The 21,797-nt window shown below is 32.8% G+C and overlaps 1 protein-coding gene across 2 annotated transcripts in view; it reads right to left on the bottom strand.

The window, feature by feature from the left end:
• The window catches only part of LOC106784628 (monocarboxylate transporter 10-like), a 117,755-nt gene that overhangs the window by 20,428 nt on the left and 75,530 nt on the right, over positions 1-21,797 (bottom strand). For both annotated transcript variants that reach the window (XM_014744379.1, XM_014744380.1), the window contains exons 2-5: positions 20,209-20,799; positions 18,699-18,867; positions 14,249-14,359; positions 13,462-13,635 (exon numbers count right to left, since the gene is read on the bottom strand). In XM_014744379.1, the coding sequence (XP_014599865.1) occupies positions 13,462-13,635; positions 14,249-14,359; positions 18,699-18,867; positions 20,209-20,385 (631 nt within the window). In that variant the 5' untranslated portion in view covers positions 20,386-20,799. The remainder of the gene's footprint in view (positions 1-13,461; positions 13,636-14,248; positions 14,360-18,698; positions 18,868-20,208; positions 20,800-21,797) is intronic.

The raw sequence follows: 21,797 nt of genomic DNA, 5'->3' as shown, positions 1-21,797 counted from the left end.
AGAGAGAGAGAGAGAGAGAGAGAGAGAGAGAGAGAGAGAGAGAGAGAGATGGAGAACGGGGAATATCGTAAAAAGGCATCGATTGGTGCGCAGAGTGAGATAACTTCGCTTCGCGAAATCGCGGTATGAAGAGAGAGAGAGAGAGAATAGAAATGACGAGTAAAGAGAGTGAGTGGGAGAGGGTGGGAGGAAGGGAGGAACGGACGGAGATAGAAAATTCTGCCTGGTTTTCGAGTGAAATGTGGAGCAACAGCTCCTGTCAGAGAAATCGCCCCCAGGTCGGACGTCAAAATAAAAGATGGAAAAAACGAAGAAAACGGCGAATGGTCTCGGCTATCTCTTTCTTTCTTTCTTTCTTTCGTTTTTTTTTCTCCGTGATGTATAGTAGGCATATGTATGTGTGTGCATGTGTGTGTGTGTGTAGCATTAGACGAAGCCTACGGTTGGTTTTTCCTGCCAAACTATTGGACCGGAGACCGTCGTCTCGTCTCGTAATCTTGCCCCCTTTTTTTTTGTTTCATTTTTTATTTTTCATTAGAACTCTTTAAAAATCGTATTTGACGAAACGATATCCGAATGGTTGCTCTGGGGTCGATGGAACTGGGTGTTTTTTTACCTCCTATTCCACGCATTTCTACAATCATATCAGATTTGTTTCTTTCATCGTTCCCCGTTGCGTGCTTTTGTTACTACCTAACGTCCTTCTGTGATTACATTTGCTAAAAGCTTCCTGCGTATGGTTGGAAAGAGTTGACGATGTAACGGTCTCTGAAATCACGTTTCGAAAGTTTTCCTATGTTCACGTTAAAACGTTTCCAAAGTTTCCTCCCTTTTTTTTTGCCTCCCCTTTTCTTCCCTTATTTTTTCTCATGTTTTTTTGTTTTTGCCCTTTCTTTCTTTTTTTTTTTCAACCCCAGCAGAAGGTAGCATTGAAATTTTTTCTACTGCGACGAAACGAAAAGAAAAATAATTAAAAAAAGGAACAAAAGAAGAGGAAAGAAATAAAAAAAGAAAAGTAACTAAATTATACAATCGTGTTTTATTATTTCAAGATTGGGGAAAGATAAATTTAGGTTGCGTCAGAGTTAAACAGAGGAATCCTTAGAATTTTTGTTTAACTCCTCGGGATATTTTCACTTACATTAGGTTATTCTCGTTTCAAGCGGAAACATCGAATGGTGTTCTCTCGTCGAGAGAAATTCCTTTCAATTGGCGTGATGTTTGGAGGAGGACCGATCGATAAAAGTGAATAAGAAGAAAAAGAAGAAGAGGGAAAGGTGGGGGTGGGGGAGAAAGAGGGTGGAAGGGTTAGATGAATATGCATTGTCCATCGCATCATGACTTAAGAGCCCGACTCGAGAGACTTTAGTCTCGATGTCTATGGGTGACTTCAACAGGTAACGACTAGGGGAAACGATCGAACGCGAATAATTTAAAGCCTTGGACGTTTTTAGCCTCTGCTAACATTCTCAAATACCTTACGATATACTAAACGTCCACTCGAATCTGTCATCCTGTTCAAATTTGCAATGTTATTTTTTTTCTTATTTCTCGATTATAAACGTCATTCTGCCATAAAAGAAATTACATATTCGATTATTATAATAATAATATTTATATATTATATAAATATAATATATATATTATATTTACTATTATTATTGTTAGTACGGTATAGTTTTTTCTTTTCTTTTTTTAAAATATGACGTCATAGAGGGCAAAAATTTTTATTTGTAATTTATAAAAGAGAGATTTCACGAATGTTCAAAGGTATTTAAAAATTTCTATCTATATTATTAATATAGAAAGAAGATGCGCGCGCGTATATTTTTCATTTCTTTTTTAAACTTTCCTAAAATATTTTCATACAAACCAAATGAAATGTTGTATAATTGATCAGCATGCGCGCAGCTACTCCGACGAATTTAACAATTTCCATTTCTCTTATTATCTCTCCTTTCGTATTTTAAATCAATTATACACAAATATCTCTCTCTCTCTCTCTTTCTCTTATTTCCTTTTATTAAAAGTCTTAGTATAGTCTGTTTGATAGCTAATATTCTCATGAGTTATAAATAGAATCAGTAATTACAAGAATATTCTCATTCGAATCGGAAATAAATATCTGAAGAGTTTAAATAACGGTAAAATCAGATGAAAGCTTTCATGTTATTAATCATTTTGTGTAACAAGATCATATTTGACGTTAAAGGAAATAAAGAAACAAAACAAAAAAAGAAAGAAACGGGGATTGGGAAAAGAAGTTGCATGAGCAGCTTTAAAAAATGCCTTTCCCATGTCTGCTACGTATATACATATGTACGTACGTATATACACACATACATCAGCTTATATTAAATTTAATGGTAAATTTTTTTACGGTCCGTGAATATTCATCCGAGCAGGTTATATTCGTCCTGCAGTGGGTGGTACACATACACATAACACACATACACACACACACGCGCGCGCACGGACACCTCGTCGGCAAACGTATCCTAGAAAGCTTTCGAACCGGAACGAGATTTACTACTTTGCAAGTTCTTCGTTAGCTTCTACTTTCGGATTACACTTTGGCGATTCGATTCTTACTTCTCCGTGCAATCTTTACTAACCCCATACAATTTATCAAATTTTCATTGAAATTAATCGTTTCCTTTTTAACGGATTACGACTATAGTAATCTATTGTTGATCGTTAAACGCTGTTGCATACCATCGTTAAGTTAATGAAATCACTCGAGAGGATTTTCTCGAAATTAATTAAGAACTTTCAGTTAATGTGCTCCGACTTATCTTTTGTTTCACGATAGAGTTATTGTCCCTCAGGGTGTAGTAACTCTTACTCTCTCTCATTATGCTAATTATTGATTCATTATTTTAAGTTTGAGACAATTTGTCGAGAATTTTCTTAACAATTAGATATTCGGTTAATGCGAAACGTTAAATGATTTCGGTCGAAAGTTTGTCTCGTTATATTCGTCAATGTGTTTTCGTGGCTAATTATTAATTATATTTTTGAAAACAAGGAAACGAGATGAATATTATTATATTAGTATTAATTGAATTAATCTTAAAAAATATTTCAAAGTTATAAACGAAAATGATATTTAGGACTGCACGGAAGGGATTATTCGAGTTATCGAAACAGTCGATAGGGATTTTCGTGCCAATGTGTAATCCCAAAGGACAGAATTAATTCGTCGACTTACCGAAGTCGAAACTAACGCTCCCGGGCTATAGAATTTTCTTTCTAAGCGAGTCACTTTATAAAGGCGTGCAAAACCGTTCGGAAGATCGTTAGGGAAAATAACGATGGTGTTTTTTCAATTAAACCGTCTTTCCATCCAGATTATCCGTCCTTCGAGGGCAAAGTAAACATTTTTATTTACTCCATTTTCTCTAACCGACTTATTTTCTACAAAAGTAATCAATTTTGTTAGATCATCAATGTTATTTTTATCATCCTTTGTAATTTTTTCAATCGTCTTATTATTTTTTTTATTTATTTACTAACACGTTTGTATCAAAGTTCTTATAAGAATGATTCAAAGTTACAAGATCGATGATGGGTTATACTAATTTAACTCAGAGTCGACTAATTGTACGGATAGAATTGGAACGTAGATCATTTTCGCGACAGCAATAATTTAACATCGATCCTAGGATGCAATTCCGGGAAAGGACTAAGACGTTCCTACTAAAGGGTGAATTCTCTCTCTCTCCCTCTCTCTCTCTCTCTGTCTCTATCTCTGTGTCTGGTTCCTCTATGTTAGATATTACTCTGTCAGATGTGGTAGCCGAGATGATTTTCGTAATATATCGTTCTAACAGTGACGGTTCTCGTGAAACGCTTCTAAACTACAAGTTTCAAGCTTACCTAACGTTTCCCATTACTTTTTACAATTTTCTTTTTCAGTCGATCAACAAAAAGACATTCAGTTTAAACGAATCTATCAAAAATTGTAGATGATCTTTTAACAAATATTTTTCCCTTTTGTTCTCTTTAAGAATAAAAATAATTTTTTCTTCTCTCTCTGTTTTTTTTTATTAATTTATCTTAACGGAAACGAATTTATTTGATTTGTGTAAAAAAAAAAAAAACCAAAAAGGAAATAAAAAGGTCTGGTTAAGGAGAAAAAGAACGAAAAAAATTGAAGCTAGCATGTGCGCAGATTAAATTACGATTCATCTAATGGTATAGGAGCATAATGATGTACGCCAATTTGTACGTGCAATTAACTCGACATATCGAAAACCCTCATGAATCCTGCTACCATAATGATTCGTAGGTAGGATACAAATCGACGTTCGCGTTATGATAATTCACACGTCGGTGGTGCTCGTTAGTCGACGAGTTAGAATCGATTATTTGCGTTTGCGAAAGTCATTATCGCCATCACTATCTTTGTCTATCTCAATGTGTATTATCTTTCAACAAGATGGGGATGTATCTAGAGATAGAGAGATAAAAGGGGATCAATTAACTAGGATGAAAGTTCTGTTGTCGCGGGACGTGTTTGCGGTGTAAACTTATCAACGTAGATTTAGGTTTTGTAATATCCTATAACGCGTCTGCTTAATACCTATGCACCTGCAATACCTAAACTCAAGACATTTGTTGCTGCTTCGACAGATAGAAATGTAATCTATCAAATTGTCACTTCTAGGGTAAAGTAATTATTTTGATTTTCATAGTGTAAGTGTCCGTTATTTTTATTTTATATCATTTGTTAACTCGTTCTCTACGCTAAATTCGTATATTCTTTTCGAATTTCTACGATTTTTGATTCCAGAGACTATATGAATGGAAAATGTGACTATTTAAAATCTAGAAAGAAAATATTTTTCATTGATAAAACAATAATTGTTTTTTGGTTTATTATATAATTGCAAAAATTAATTGTAATTTAAAATTATTTTCGTAAAATGAGGTTAATTTAAAATTCATGTATGAATTTCTTTGTATAAATTATGTATAACAAGTTGTTTAATTATTGTTAACAATACTTTTAAAAGTTAGATAAAAATCTGCCCTTTAAAATGGTGCATCGTACAAGTTTGTATGGTCTTCCGTTCAGGAGATATTGCCATGGAAAGATTCTCATTCATTATTTACTACGATCAGACGATCGTATTAGTAGTAGTAGTAGTAGTAGTAGTAGTAAGGGTGCGTAAATTCTCAGAATTTATGTAGGTCAGTGAGTCATTAACCCGATTGAATGAAATTATGTAGGTCATTGGATCAACGTAAACGTCTCCCATTTAAATAGAAATATTTCCGGAACTAAAAATCGTAACAATTTGATTGATAAATCATTTTATAGAGTAAAATGTTCACTATTAATTAATCTTATTGTTAATAATTAACTAACAATTTGTTATCAACAATTAATAAAAAAAATTCTTACGAACTCTAAATTAATTTGTTTTTACCAAAATAAAATTCAAAAATTGAAATTAAATAATAAAAGTGCATACATTAATTAAATAGTTAACTAATAAAATTGACTTAATATTTTTATTAAATATAAATAATTTCTTCTAATTATTACGTGTTCCATTTAGACGCGGGAAAATATGTAACGGGTAGAGGCGTTCTCTATTTGTTCAACGTATTGTTAATAATTTATTAATAATTTGTTATAAACAATTTTTTATAGAAACCTTGAATAATATGATAGACTAAAATTTTCTAGATGATCTAGATGATTTGAATACTTAGACTTGATAGAAATATTTGTCCTCGTTCGTATATGATAAAAATATAGGTAATTTAAAAACGTTGGTCGTCAGAAAAACTTTTAACGAATACTTTTGCAGAGTTTTGAACGTTCTAACGATCCTTTTCCTAGAATCTTTTCGAAGTATTTTCAAAGTATTTACTAAACTTGGATTTGATCAAAGAGTACGAGAGACAGACAGAAAGAGAGAGAGAGAGAGAGAGAAAAAGAGATAAAGAAAGAAATAAAGAGAGGGAGAGAGAGAGAAAGAAACAGAGGACTGTTCGATGAAGTATGAAGCGAGTATATTTCCCAAGTGGCACTTTTCAATCGTCTTCGATGCGAATATAGTAAGTTTGTGAGTAAAGCCTCTTTGCTAACGCGTTACTCGTCAAAAGAAATATTTTACAAGACTGAAATCAATTCGCCTGACTCCACGAAGATTGTGAGATATTTTATCGAACAGTTTACACTACGAAACATTTACTCGAAATATAAAAAAAAATCAAATAACAAACATAAAACAAAATATTATCAAAGGTTCGTTGTAAATGAGAATAAAGTTTTCTCTCCTATCTAGAAGATTCATTGACGAGGATGAATATCTAGAGATATAAATAACAAAAATGAAAAAAAAAACAAAAAAAAAAAACAAGAAAAAAGAAGAAGAAAATGAGTCCAAGTATTTCTAGAAACGTCGAAGAATTCTATCGTCAAAACCGTCAGACGAAAGAACAAAGTCTTTGTTCTTGTTTCTTTCGAAAAGGGTTAGTAGTAGTAGTAGAAGAAGTAATAGTAACAGTACTATTAATAGTAGTAGTAGTAGTAGTAACGTTAACGTATACGTATATAGATTTCTTTCAAAGTAAATCCGAAGCCGCGGGTCTCTTTTATCGTCTATCTTATATCATTCGTGCTTTTATTTCGCGAGAATATTTTGAAAGACATAGGGACCCTAGGCATTTCTGACTTCCTAGATTTTCGTCCCCTTAGTGTGTATATGTGTGCGCGAGTGTAAGTGTGTTTTTATTATCGATAAAAGCAGTCGTTCGGTAGACGTTCATCGTCGATCTGAAATAGAGAGAATAAGAGAGAGAATAATATCTTTTAAAAATTTCACGAACGACCATTGAAGAATAATTTTCTAATATTTCATATAAATATTACTGACTCTTTTATATGGGTCCGTTGTTCGTACAGGCTTTTTAGTAACACGGACACTAATTAAAGGGTTAACCACTATTTACTCAAAATAAAACATTTCATATTGTTATTTTTATTATTAAATAATGAAATCTATCGTTGGATAGGTCGGTTATTTCCGCTCTCGTAACCTTTTTAAAAACAGCTTGAATGAGCAGTCCGATAACTGTCGTACCAAAGAAAGGATCGATCCCGCGTAGGTATACGCGTTTATAACGCATTACATAATTAACCTCGAGACCTTGGCCTTCTAATATTAGAAAATTCTATGACATAATACGCGTTTTCCCTATCGCCGTCAATTTTTCTTTCCTTTTTCGTTTCCTTCCTTTTTTATCGTTTCATATTCTCTCCAACATAAGTTTCGAAGCAAATGATTTTCCACGATTTTCGTTCTATTCAACATCCAACTTTGATGAACGAAGAAGCATAGTAACTTTAGCGAAACTAGGTCTATCTCGACCAGGAATCCTCTCAAATAAGGCTTTGCGGTCTCTTACGTGCTGCACCGCACTACCATCGACTACTGAATCACAGGCTTGCAGTATATCAGAAATGAACAAAAAAATCCCCAAAGCTTCGGGCTTTTCTTACCTTACCATTTCTCATGCTTACACGCGGATACGAACAACGTTAGGCGTACTCGAGCTTTAGGAAATCACATTGAAAAAGATTTATGAGATCATCGCGAATAGAAATTCTTCGATAGTAGAATACCAATTTTTTTCTATATCATCATTCTGATTTTAAATATTTCATTTATATTAACGTTGATGATGGAAGAAAGGGAGACAATGAAAATCAATTTCACGATAACGGACAATAATGTAATACGATTAATTAGAATAATGATAAAGCTCCATCCGATTTAGTTCAAACTAAATGATTCAGCTTCCAACATATTTCGTAACGTCGTATACGCGAATGCGAATCAGGGATGCTGAAACGTACTAACAATAAACAGACCCAGCAAATTATATTCTCCCTCTCTCTCTCTTTCTCTGTATGTGTATATGTGTGCGTGTCTTTCATTGTTGAGAGAACGATATATTCCATGGGCCAACTTTACATATAACGTCATTACTGTCTGCTATGCGAGCACTGTGTATTGTCTCGACTTACTTGCCCATACTTCGTGTACAATGATGCCGAGCGACCGCATTGTCACATTAGGCACGATGCAAAGGAACGTACAGTATAGTCGAAAAGGGGACAGGTGGTCGAGAATGGGTCTGCAGGGGGAGGGAAATGTAGAAAGAGAAATTTGACCGTATCTAACTACATACGTAATCAAATCATATATAAATGAAGACGAACCCTCAAGTTAAATATTTCGACTCATCATATTTTCTGATTTCATTTAATTGAATTATATTTTTATTTGTTCTTCATATCATGAAGATTATTTCATTTATAGTATACGTCAGTTTGTTTCCAAATAAATATATAAATATCGAATGTAACGTCAAATGAATATCAACTTTTGTTAAAGAATGAAAGAATAAATCTCTTATGCTACAGTTCGTGCGGAAAAAGAAAGGTTAGATATTGTTTCTTTTTCTTTCTCTTTTCCTTTCTTGTGTTTCCCCAGAGTCCTCGGGGCAATGCTGCAGCTTTGCTCAAGAAAAGTGATATATATTTTTCTGTAGACGTTTAAACGAAAATAAAAGAAAGGAAAGAGAGAGAGAGCAAGAGAGAAAGAGAGAGAGAGAGAGAGAGAGAGAGAGAGAGAGAGAGGAAAAACGTTAGGTTTTAACATTTGCTTGTCTTATTCTAGTAATCCTGAAGATCGTCACAGGAATACTCCTACGTGATCGCAATATGAATGAAACTTTTTGATAGCTAACTGAATCTTGAATACACACACACGTAGGATCACTTTTTATGGCTTCAAAATTTGATTGAAATATTATTAGGAATATCGGTTGAAATTATTGAAAATATTAAGAACACAATAAATAAATCGAAATTTTGGATAGTATTTGATGGAAACTAAGTAGAGCTTTGATCTGAAGTTAAGAAAGAAAAAATTGATGATACTTTGCGTGCGGTCCATAAATCCGTATCTTCTTCATAGACGGAAACTTCTGTACGGGTGTGCTATTGGTGGATGAAGAGAGTATATGTGTGTGTGTATGTTTGAGAGAGAGAGAGAAGAAGAGGAGAGACTACTGCGGTCAATGCCGGTTGCGCTCGTATATGTCATTAGATAGTGTATGTCGTACTACGTTGGTCTACATTCAGAGATTACCTAGGATGCGGTTGATATATACATACGTAGGTGTGTTCACTCGAACAGTAAATACTAGTCGATGATTCAGTCCTCCCTGAGGGGACAACTCCGAGGACAGAATTCCTAACATTCTATCCTCCAGGATCACATGTCTCTTTTAATCCAAATCATTCCACAAATCATTCCTACATAACGATCATATTTTTATTCCCCTTTTACTATTAATTTGATCAATATTTCGTATTACATGTATATTTAATGTTTTGTTAAATAAATCGTTATGAGCGATCCATATTATTTCGCACAATATGACGATTACAAATTTATATGAAACGATATTATTCAATTTTGTTTTAATATTAATTATAATATACAATTTATTTAAATAATGTTGGATGGAAGGCCCTAGTAACGTTATACAGTTGTGTGTGTGTGTGTGTACATACGTACGCGATGAAATAAGTTGATCAACAATTGAACGAGGATATGGAAGGATCTAGAGTTAGTTAGTCGTGTGTGTGTGTGTGTGCTTGTGTATGAGATGCGTCGATCAATGTTCCGAGATGCATTTGTAAATTTGTATGAGAAGTATGATATACACATTAGGAGTAAGAATGAAATGGAAGATAGTCGTGAGTTGACTGATCTAATTGTAAAATTAAAGAACAAAGATTTGTAACATTTTAATATATTAATCAACAAAATTCTATTAACAATAAGAGAAAGTTAATCGAATTACGTTAGTCTATATCTTCTAAGTAGGATTACAAATAATATCTTGCAATAATAATCATTATAATAAAAAATTAGGATTTAATTGTGTATTATATATTATATTGTTATAAATATTGAATATATATTAAAACATTGTTATGTTTTATGAAGATTAGTTCTTCCTAGACGACCATTCGAACTTCCTAATCTCTTTCTCTCTCTCTCTCTCTCTCTTTAGATTAAAACTTCGTACTTTGTAGTCGTAATTCCAGTGTCTACTTTGATCAAAGCGAATACATAATTAGACTTTAAGGAGTAAAGTCTGATGTATATTTTGTCAGAGGAGGATTTAGAATAAGGAAAAGGATAGTTCGTGTAGTTGAGAATTAATGTCCTTGAATAGAAAGAGAAATAACGAATAAATGACGTGTGTTAGAGAGGAGAAAATTCTTACCGTGGGAAAAAGTTTTTGATGGGAATCCCGATGGGACGAGATTAAAGTGCGTTCGCAAAACTCGTCGTCACCTTACTTCGATACGTATTTGTGATTTTTCTCTGAGATAACTCTTGCCATCCCAGTTTCCCCCTCAAGCCGACCTCCCTTCACCCCATCCACCCCACCCCCCCTTTTTATTTCTATCTTTCGCTATTCGTCTATCGATCTATTGATCTCTCTCTTTTTCTGTGTTAGGAAACGATCGTATTTGGTGGATTATCTCGGGGAATTTCCTAGTTGAAGATTAAACCCTGTCGAAAGTGTGCATGAAATGGATCCCCGCGAATGGCTAGAAAATTCTTCCTCGTTCCCTCGAGGAAGAAAACGAATAGACGACGACGACGACAACGACGAAGAAGAAGAAGAAGAAGGTTTATATGAATTTGTGTCTGTGTCTATGAGAGAGAGAGAGAGAGAGATGGTGCTAGCTGCGCAACGGGATTTAGAAAATGTGTTTTTCCGATCCTCGAGAATGGAAACTTATTTTCTTCCGCGGAGTTTCACTTCCTCAAGATTCGGTAAGAAGTTCGACAACTTTTGCCCTCTGCCGCCGTTTCGCGTATGCTTGAAAGATAGTTGGATAAAATTGTTACAGATCAATAAAAAGAGAAAGAGAATCGTTTTCGTTACTATAAATTCTTATTATTTTTATTTTAAATGAACGATATTTCGATGCGAAACTAGACACGGCACACCGGAAGACAAGACGAATTCAATTTGTATATTTGGAGATAATTTTAGTACCTATTTGTTTAAATGATATTCGATGTAAATCGATTAGGAGTATCGTGTATTAATAAATCCGTTAAATTTGTAACTCGTATCGCGCTTTACGATGCCAAGAAGATTACTCTTCCTCGAGGGATGGAATATTAATCAGTTGACTTGAGTTGCTATTGAAATTTGGATATATCGAAATTCAATCAGTAATTTAAACGATTTTATATTAGTAAGATGGTTAATTACTTTATTGGTATTTCATTGACATATTCATATGTAACTTCGTTACAATATTAGTAAAAATAATTATTATTAATTATATCCTTTAATAAAGTTTAATAGAAATTTAAAAAAAAAGAACTAATAATTGTATTATTAATTGTTTCGAAATATTATATAATAGTTTGGAGTTGCAGTTAATTCTAGATTTGGAAAAATGATTTCTTAATATTTCTCAACACCAGCCATATAATTCGTTTTTTCTTTTACAATAAATTAAAAAACACGTTTAATAATTTTCAGCTTTTGTTGGGTTATATCGTCGATAAGAGCTTCAACACTCCATTGGTTACGTGTTCACATGTGTTTTCCGAAGTACTTTTCGCCATTGACCCCAATATACTTACTCCATTTTTTCTCATGTTCTTTCTGTTCTAGTAGCTTAAAGGTTAAGTATTATATCAAGATAACGAGCCTAATAAATCGCTACGACAGATTCTTCGAGTTCTGCCATTTATCGATCTTCAGATATACTCTTACATATATTTGTGTATGAACGAAGTAGCAAAGTAAGTAACTAAGTAAGTATATACGCTAGAATTAATGAGAGTAAAGAACATAAGCTCGACTCTCTTTCATTGTATTCTATTTTAAAATTATTGGAGCGTTATTTACGTGTCTTCTTGTATTTTTTCCTCTTGCGGTATATTTTTTTTCGATATATTTCATAAGAGATATCTCCGAGTAAATGAAAATTACGTTGGCAAGAAGTATAATATAAAAAATTTAACTCTTTCATTACTAGCGACCCATATACGAGTCGACCATGCAAAGATCCCGTATGAATCACCCACCGACCTATTTAAGGGTCTATCAATTTTAATATGAACAAAAATACTCGCGTCGATGCATACGGTAACGAAAAATAATTTATCGTAGTATTCTCAACGTGTATAAAAGTATTGTTTGAAATATATTTCGCTTTTTCGCAATGAAACCTTTTAGGGGATGGCAACGACAAAATTTTATGAAACAATATGAAAGAGAGAGAGAGAGAGTTGAACGAAATTATGGAAGATTTTTGTGTTTCTTGTGTCGGAAAAAAGAATGACTTATGGGTTTATAGGTCGGAAATAAAATGACCGGCCATTTCGTACATTGCCCGAGCCATAAGCCGAGCATTGTACGAAATAAATATAATAAATATTGTTTGCAATATATTTCGCTTTTTTGAAGTGAAACTTTTTAGAGGACGACAACAACATTATGGAAGATTTTTGTATTAGTTATTGCGTGTGTATATGTTTGTTCGTGTCAGATTGAGTTTAATACCCATTAAAGTAAGAATTATATATATAAAATACATTTGTTTAAAACTTATATACCTATTTAGTATAATTCAGATATTAAACAATTTCTATCTGATATTTTGTTAGATGCAAATTTGAAATTAAAAATCATCACTTGCCAGGAACGTTAATGCAAATGTATTTTAGTTTGAAAAATCTAAAATATTACAGAAGTACAGTATCATATGTTCGATTTACTTTAATTGATTGTTTATTATTCAAAAGAAATGTATATTGTAGTCTAAAAACAAGGAGTTTAAGATTGATGTAACGTTCTCTTCGAAATCCAACGAAAGACTGACACTTTGTCTTCTAGGAAAGTCAGTTAACATATTTCTTATTTATTCTTGTTTATATGACTTTCCTAAGGCTATATATATATATGTATAACGAAAATAATATTCGTAGTAAGTGGAATGTGTTCTTTTGAAAGTCATATAAATAGCAATCAATAAAAGAACTTTCATAGAGGACAATGTGCCAGTGTAACGATGAATTTCGAGGAAGAATGTACGTCGAACTTATATTCCGTATTTTTAGACTACAATATAAATTTCTTTCGATTAATTAACAATCATTTAAGGTATGTCAATTACTCTTATATATTTGATTAATATTTAGAAAGAAATGGGATAAGATTTTTCATGCAACTTCGTGTAACATTCATATGCTTTTGAAATACATATGTAGGAGAATTGTTTTTAAGCCAATCACATTTTAGGGTGGATTCTACTCTAACCACATATCATTTTTTTTTAGAATTTCTTTTTGTACTTTTTAAACGAAAAGATAACAAATAACATACCTATGTCCATCATGTGTAACTCGCCGAAATGGCGCGCAGCATAAAGATGAAGAAACCCGAAGGCGAGTTGCATTCCTGTAGTGAGCAACAGGGCGAGAAAGCCAGCTGCACATACTAACCACCCCCAGCCACCCTCTGGATAGAAATGTGCTCGCATACCGGCAACGTCTATGCCTGACAGTAAAGATTATCTTATTTACAACAGCTCCTTCTATTTCATTTTATTTATTTCGCAATATTTTTTGTCGATGCAAGAACCTGTTATACGAAATTTTTATTTGCGGAACGTGTTTTATTTGTAATATTTTATTTATTCTTTCTCTCTTGCGGTATGGTTTCAGTAATTTGATAATATATATATATATGTTTTCTGTTAGATTTAATTCTTATTTATAAGATCAAATATTAAAATGTAAGCACTGCTGAAAATTTTATATCGCAAAAAATCTTTTTGATTATTATTTTTTAAGTTCTTGCATTAACCAAGAAATTTGTGACTTTATAAAATGATGATTAACTTATTCGAATTATCGTAAGAATAAGAAAATAATAATCAAATTGAATTGAATTTTCAAACGGTTCGTGATCCCGCATTCGAAATCAGTCTTCGAAGCCGTTAAGTTTAATTAATCTTTGGAATCGTTTAGGTACACATTGTTAAACAAACACATTTGCATAAGTTCGAAGATTCAACGTTATATCCGAAATCAAATTCCTACCGTTCTATATTATATACCGTGGTGGTAGGAAGAAAATGTTCGAATTGAAATTATGGTCTGTGTTGTACCTGTACGTCGCAATGCGGGAACACAACGATGAAGACTTCGTAAATCACCGAGGACCCAATTTGCGTTTCCTGCCAAACTTTCTTCCGTATCCGTGTAACGTATTCGAGTGTCTGAAAATAATCAAATTACTGTAATTACTGTTATTCACTGTAAAAAGTTATTTCGAATTTTCTACCATCCTTTTACCATTCAAAATTATTTTTTTTTTTTTTTTTTTTTAGCATTGACATAATTAATTTATTTCATAACATTTTGTAAAACGTCATAGATATTAACGAATTTATAATTTTCAGCACTTTTACCTCCGATTGTACTTCTCAAACATCCTCAAGTTAACACAATAAATCCAGATATTATCATGACAACGAACCATTTTTATTTCAATTATATATTCAGTTGTAATTGGATACAATTTGAATAAGAAATGAAATATCAAATGTTACGAGAACGAATTTTTAAAGAGAACAAAATCTTCGTTGTATTAATTCAAAAGGAGGGAATGGGGAGGAAGGGGTGAAGGAAAAAGAAAGATACCTACACGATTACGTTGAAAGTGGTACACTCAAAACGCGCGTCTGCTTTCTTAGGAAAATATCTACCAAAGTAGCTCGTATGCAAATTATACATGGTTACGAATCGTCAGAGTTTCTTTTCAGAAGTTGTTGACGAGGAAGTAAAAGAAGAAAAAGAACAAGAAGAAAAAGAACAAGAAGAAAAAGAAGAAGAAGAAAAAGGGGGAAAAAGATGAGACTAGTAGTAGCAAGGTATTAAAAAGAAGGAATTGGAAAGGGGGAAAAACGGTGGTGTATCTTCTTAAGGAGCTTCAACCGAGGGTATCTTTCAGCTTCGTAACGCTGTATTTGCGTGTTTCGGACAGCTGGAGACGACAAGAGGGAAAAAGAGAGAGATAGAAGGATACAAAGTGAAAAAAGAAATACGAGAGATGTCGAGAGGGAGAGTTCGATAACACTTTACGTGAAACGATCGAAGGATCTCGTCTTATTTCGAATTATTTTATCATGGTTCAGCAATATTCATGTATATTACGAGAGCATATACGTACGAGATAGAAGAAAAATTATTAAGAGAAAATTTTCCTACAACTTGCACGAGTATCATTTTTTTTTATTTATTTTATTTATTTTTTTTCAATAAATTTACGAACCTTACATTGGTCGGTAGGTTATACCTGTAATATCATTTTTGCTCGGAAAATTCGTAATTTTTCAAAGAATATTAGAAAAAAATATGTAGATTATGGTAATATTATAATTTATCTTCAACGTTTTTTATGTGTGTGTGTGCGTATTTTTTTGTTGTTTGTTTTTTTTTGTTAGATAACTCTGCGAGAGAAGGGAAAAGGGGTAGAAACGTATTTCTTTTCCATCAAAGTTTACCTCGAGCATCTAACAATTTGGATTTTTCGTTTTACGATAGTTTAAGGAATATCGTGATATTAACTTCAGAGCATATATCCTAGCATTTTCGATATTGACAGTAGGACATCGATTTCCGATTAATCGATAAGAGATATTGTCGAGTATTTAACGTAAGAATTTCTATGGGGGAGGATTTATCGGTTATATTAAAAATCTTATTACCCCCGTCATATTCATTTTTTATATTATTATGCATATTTTTAGTTTACATCGTTAATAATATTATAATTAAATTTTCTTCGTTTGAAAATGTATAGTTGGGCGCGTAAGTTTGTCTGAGAGAATAAAAAAGAGTCAGAAAGAAAGGTGAATATTTTTTAATGGAAAAGAAAGAGAAACACGGAAAGAAAGACTTAGGTCAAAGTGTTCATGAAAGGCAGATGACAGTATAACGTGCAAGGGCAGAAAAGCGATGGTACTTTGAGTAAAAGGTAAAGAGAAAAGAGCTTTAGATGACTGTAAAGTGGAAAGTGAGATATCGTACTACTGACTCGTCAAAATCGCGTATTTAAGTATAAAGTAAAATGAAATCTACTAAATTTCTTTCACTTTTTGTTTCTACTGAAAATTTTTTGTAATTTCATTCTCATTAATGTTATTTTTTTTCTTTTTCTTTTTCTTCATAATTCCGACATGAGTTTTAATCATCTGTAATATATGCCCGTGATTTCTTAATTTTTCTTTTTTTCCTCTTCTTTTTTTTTTTTAAAAAAGATATAATTGTTACTTAGATTTGAATCGAATAATTACACGTGTTCCATTATAATCTCGAGAAAAGCGGCTTAAAAAATAATAGTACGGAACAAGTTTTAACTCGTGAAAGAAACGAAAGAAGATAAAGAGAAAAAAAGATAGGTAGTGAGGGTGAGAGAAAGAGAGACGATCTATTAAACTGTGTGTGAGATAAAGAAAAAGAGAAAAAAAAAAGAAGAAGAAGGGGACTAACAATAAGAGGGAAGAGTCAGTGACGCGTCGTTGTAGCAAAGGTGCAGAAAAACGGGTCGATGATTGTGAAATAGAAAAGTGAAAATATTTCACCTACGTGGATTCAAATTTCCACGACAATTTAATTTTAAACTTTTTAACTTAAAAAAAAAAAATAATCGTTAGAGAACAATTATCATTTGATTCTAATATCATAAATAAAAAAAAAATACTGTAAAAATATTGAAAAAGATAAGAATTAAAATTTGATAGGAACTATTAATATTAATTAATGCAATTTTGATTAACTAATGAATTATCATTTTGTCGAACATGTAGAATTTTTTCTAACGATGATAAAAAATGGTTGAGTGTCTCGAAAGGAAGAATGAATAAAGAGAAAGGGTTATATATATCGTAGAAAATGGAGTTTGGTATAAAAATCCTGACACTTCTGGATATGAAATTATCGTGGAAGGAATTACGAGGCCGCCATTAAGTAGGTGTCGCAAAAGTGTGCTGGGCATAAAAATTGCTGACGAGCTCGTTCCGAAAGGTCTAGAGACGATTAAATTGAATTTCACGCTTCTCTCGTCAGGACAAAGTATCTTTGAAAATGAATTGTGATCTTTCGATTCGGATGACAGCTTTCCTTGATCTTTCTTATCGATACTTTAACCATTACCAATTCAAATTTCCATAATGGTTTCTGCCCGATTATTCGGTCAGGTCGTATACCAAAGAAGATTTATTCAAACTCGTGCAAATAGTTAAATGATATTAACCCTTTCGTTCTTATTGATCCCATGTAAAGGTCGTATCGGTAGACAATTTCTATGGAATGATAGGATTAATACAAACGTTAATATTCTTGTTATTATTTCTTTCAATAGAAATTTGTGTTCCCAATGAAAAGCAGCCACCGTAAACAGTAAACCGAATTATTTCTCTTTTTCACAAAAGTATGTTTAGCAAAGCGTTGCAATCTAAACTAACAAGTAGCTGTTGGAGTGTGTTCGTATTTCGCATATTACACGATTTCTCGCGTCTTGTTCCCTTTCTCTCTTACTATGATTATACAAGTTTCACTATAAACTCGAGATAATAGCATCGTAACATTTTCTCTTCGCACAATGAACTTCGACCGTTCAGAATAATATTGCGTTTCATTTCTCTACTCTCTCAAACTCGATTTTATTCCTACAACCAACTTTTTCCCTCTTTTTCTTTTTTCTTTTTGTTAACGATTAAACGAAACTGCATTCTGTGTGTGTATCTGTTTAAGCCATTAAACTTATCGAACGTGATATAAGTACCTTCATTAATATTTTCCGTTTCGATCAAAGATATTTTTTTTCTTTTTTTTTTATAAAAATTTGGTACTACGACGACCAAGGTAACATTTTAAATGTCACCTCTTGAAAAGTTTTCTATTTCGATATAAAAGCTCGCAGAGAAAACTTGACGATCGGATGGATGGGTTTCGATTTTCCGTATTCCTCGTAGTTTTATTCCACGGGTTGTTGAATTCGACGACAATTGTGCTAGGCAGTTAGCATACGACGTAGAAAAATGATACCATAAAATGGAAGAAAAGCCTTTTGCTCCTTTTACTTTTTACCAACGAGCTATGCGTGTTCTCTCTCTCTTTTTGAGTTTTCTAAAGGTTTCGTCCTAACTCTTTCTACTACGATCTCTTCCAATTCTTTCATTTTTCTTCGTATATTTTCGCATATTATCCGATTTTCTGCGTTTTCCTTGTAAACTTGATTCATACTACCAACTTTCAACATTAACCTTTACGATAATAATTTTCTTATATATAATTCCTACCAACAATACTTCACCAAAAACTTTTCGAATAATATCGATCTCGACTCTTGAATGTTATTTTTCTTTCAAACTTGTCAACAAATATGATTCATCCTAACTTGTAATGATATAAATAGAATAATTTTTGATAACAATTCTGAACGACAATACTTGTTCATATATTTTTATCACCGACTTTATAATATACGAATTGCGCGTACGAACACAATTTGCATTAACTTATGCTAATTGAAAATTGAATGATATAACTCACCACCGTGATAAGAACTCCGATGTGGGGTATACGTCCCATTCTGTTGTTGAGCTTCTGCACAGTGACTGGGGGTGTAATACTGCATAGGGTGATGCACGTAATTGTTAGGAGTGTTAGATGCGTGTACGGGATGGCAGTGTATGCATCTTTGTGGTGTCTCTTGTGGACACTGAAACAGATTCAACAAAAATGAAATAACAAAACTATACTAATATTCTCGTTCCGAAATATTTATAATTAGATTCTGGATAACGCGCATAGGAAATTAACTGAAACTAGGATGATGATAATTAGAACAGGGTACATACGAATATTTAGGTATCAAACGTACGCCTCGTTGCTTCTATAGCTTCGCAATCAGACCTCCTATAGAGAACGGATATCTCTATTGGCTATTGTATCCTCTTGCAAAGAGAGATAGAGAGAGAGAGAGAGATAGAGAGAGAGAGAGAGATAGAGAGAGAGAGAGACAGAGATAGAGACTCTATCGAACAATATTCACCGAGATAATTCCCTTTATATCGGCTATTTTCGAATCAACTTGGGAATACGCAAATATCCTTTACTTAAATAAAATCTAATTTTCTAATATAAATTCTTTAAGGTGGGGAAGGATGATCATTTAGAGGGTTAAAAATTTCCTATTATTTTTTTTTTCAAATTTTTATTTTCAAATAAAAAGAATTGTATATGATTTATATTTTGACTATATAAAGAATATTTTTTCGCGTATGTGTTTGTCTTTTTTTGGTAAATTTAAAATGATAGATATACATGTCACATATCGATAATTACAATATTGTTGGAATGATTTCTCGAAAATTATTTCGATCGATTTTGATTTAAATTTGGCATACATCTTATTTCTACTGTCAGTTATTTGATGAATTAGAAAATCTGTGAAATTCCCCTAGAAGAATTTATATATTTTTCTTTCTAAATTTAACAGAAATTTTATCGACTTATCAGACGATCCTTTTTATTTAAAAATTCAACGAAAAAGAAAATAAAAAAGAATCATCTAAAAAAAAGAGCAAATTTTCTGCCTTCCAAATGATCTCCCTCTTTCATCCCCTTCCCCCCTCGTCCCCTTCAACTTTATCGTTGATGTTAACTTTTCCTCGTAAAACTCAAATGAATAGTTGAAAATAAAAGGAGGGAAAGAAAAAAGATGGTTGAAAGTAACTTTTTGATCGACGTTAAAGTGCTCGGAGAGAAGAAGAATCGTCGAACTATTACGTTGAAAATTGCATGCTGTGGTTAGGTGAATGTATAGTTAAAAAAAAAAAGAAGAAAAAAAAAGAAAAAGAAAGAAATATATATATATATATACACATATATCCTTGTCTCTCTTCTTTCTTTCTCTCTTTCTCTTTCTCTTTCTTTCGAATCGGAGAACATTTCATCGCAATTTAGTAAAACGTTTCTCGAAGTCAAAGAGAAAAGTACGAATGTGAGTAGATGGATAAGGGTGAACGAAGTAGAAAGAAATACATAGTAATCTTGTTACCTGCATGGAATGCTGGGAACGTAAGGATCGTATCGAACCAGCTGGGTGAAGAGAAGGTACACTGCCCCCGAAACTCATCGCGGAGTTTCTACATCCAACAGTCGCAGCACCGGCGGGGGTGGACCAACCCCCTCTAAAGCTTTCTGCTGTAGTCCACCCCATCCCCCTTTCGCACATTTTCACGATAATGCGGACGACATTTTATTGCCACTGCTGCTACTACGTCTTCTTACGCTCCGATACACATTCTCAATGAGCTCGAGGAGGAGAACGAGGAAATGGGAGGTAGACCAAGTCGTGTTATCGAACAAGAAGAAGAAGTAGAAGAAGAAGAAGTAGAAGAAGAAGAAGAAGAAGACGAAAACGATTTGATGATGGTGGTGTGCTGGTGGTGGTAGTGGCGGTTGTGTATGTGGTGACGGTGGTTATGTTGGTGGCACCTTCTTCTTTCTATTCTATCGTTTGCTTCGATATCTTCAATGAGAAAAAAGAGCCGGTTATTTTTCCAACCTCCCCTTCTCGACATATTTTCTTTTCTTCTTTTTCTTTACTTCCAACGATTATCTTCTTCTATCGCTCTCCTATTTTTCTCTGTAACACAAAAATATTGATCTTTATTTTAATAGAACGGAGAACAAAATAGTATTGGTAAGTAATACGGTTTCTTTTTTTTAAGGGGGAGGATGGGTGGTTATTTTGTTGTTGTTGTTAAATCTTTTGCGAATCCATACACAAGATAGGATTATTTATTTAATTTAGTATTTTCAAATCTAACTCACGGGTATGGGGATTTTTTTGTTAAAGTATATTGGAAAAGCACGCAGATTAAATAGATTCGATACTTTATCTCGCTATTGGACGTATTTTCTCTTTTTTTTTATTATTACTATTATTATTATTATTATTATTATCATGTAGTATGATCGTTTTTATTTGATTTTGTTCGGAAATAGTGAAATACGAGAAATAAAGATACAGGGATTATAAAGGATTGTTGGTGTGAACGTAATTATAAAAAAGGGGGTAAGGAAGAAATAAAGGCTATGACAAAAACAAAAAGGCAAGGGGAAAATGTCATTCGTGTAATACTATTTATGAATAAAACGCATAGACTTTAGCAATAGAATTTGCTAGAGGGTTTCCAATAGCGGATTCATGCGTTTAAGCGTTCTCGATTTATAACGGGAGAGAAATAGATAGATAGATAGAGAGAGAGAGAGAGAGAGAGAGAGAGACAAAGTTATATATGTACGCTTGCGTACATTACATATTGCATCGGTATTGACAAATTCGTAGTGGCAACTAGGGTGTAGGTATTTATATGCATTTTAACAGTCAAATTTCATTTTACATAGGTTCTGAAAATGTATGCACATACCCACACACACACACACACACGTTAATAATATTTCGAGTGTTTTAACCTAATAGTATTTCAAACGCGTGGAATATGCAACAAATGTATAAACGATTGGTAACATTTTTCTCTTACCATTCCTGCATTTATTGTGTTAGAATTCATTTTATCGTCATTATTAAAAGTGTGTTTTTTAAGTTCGATTGTAATATGATTTCAATCATAGATAAAT

This window comes from Polistes canadensis, unplaced genomic scaffold, assembly GCF_001313835.1.
Source record: "Polistes canadensis isolate GaletaPanama2010 unplaced genomic scaffold, ASM131383v1 scaffold_38, whole genome shotgun sequence".
NCBI lineage: Eukaryota > Metazoa > Arthropoda > Insecta > Hymenoptera > Vespidae > Polistes > Polistes canadensis.
The sequence above is the reverse complement of the archived record's forward strand: the minus strand, read 5'-3'. Positions and strand labels throughout refer to the sequence as shown.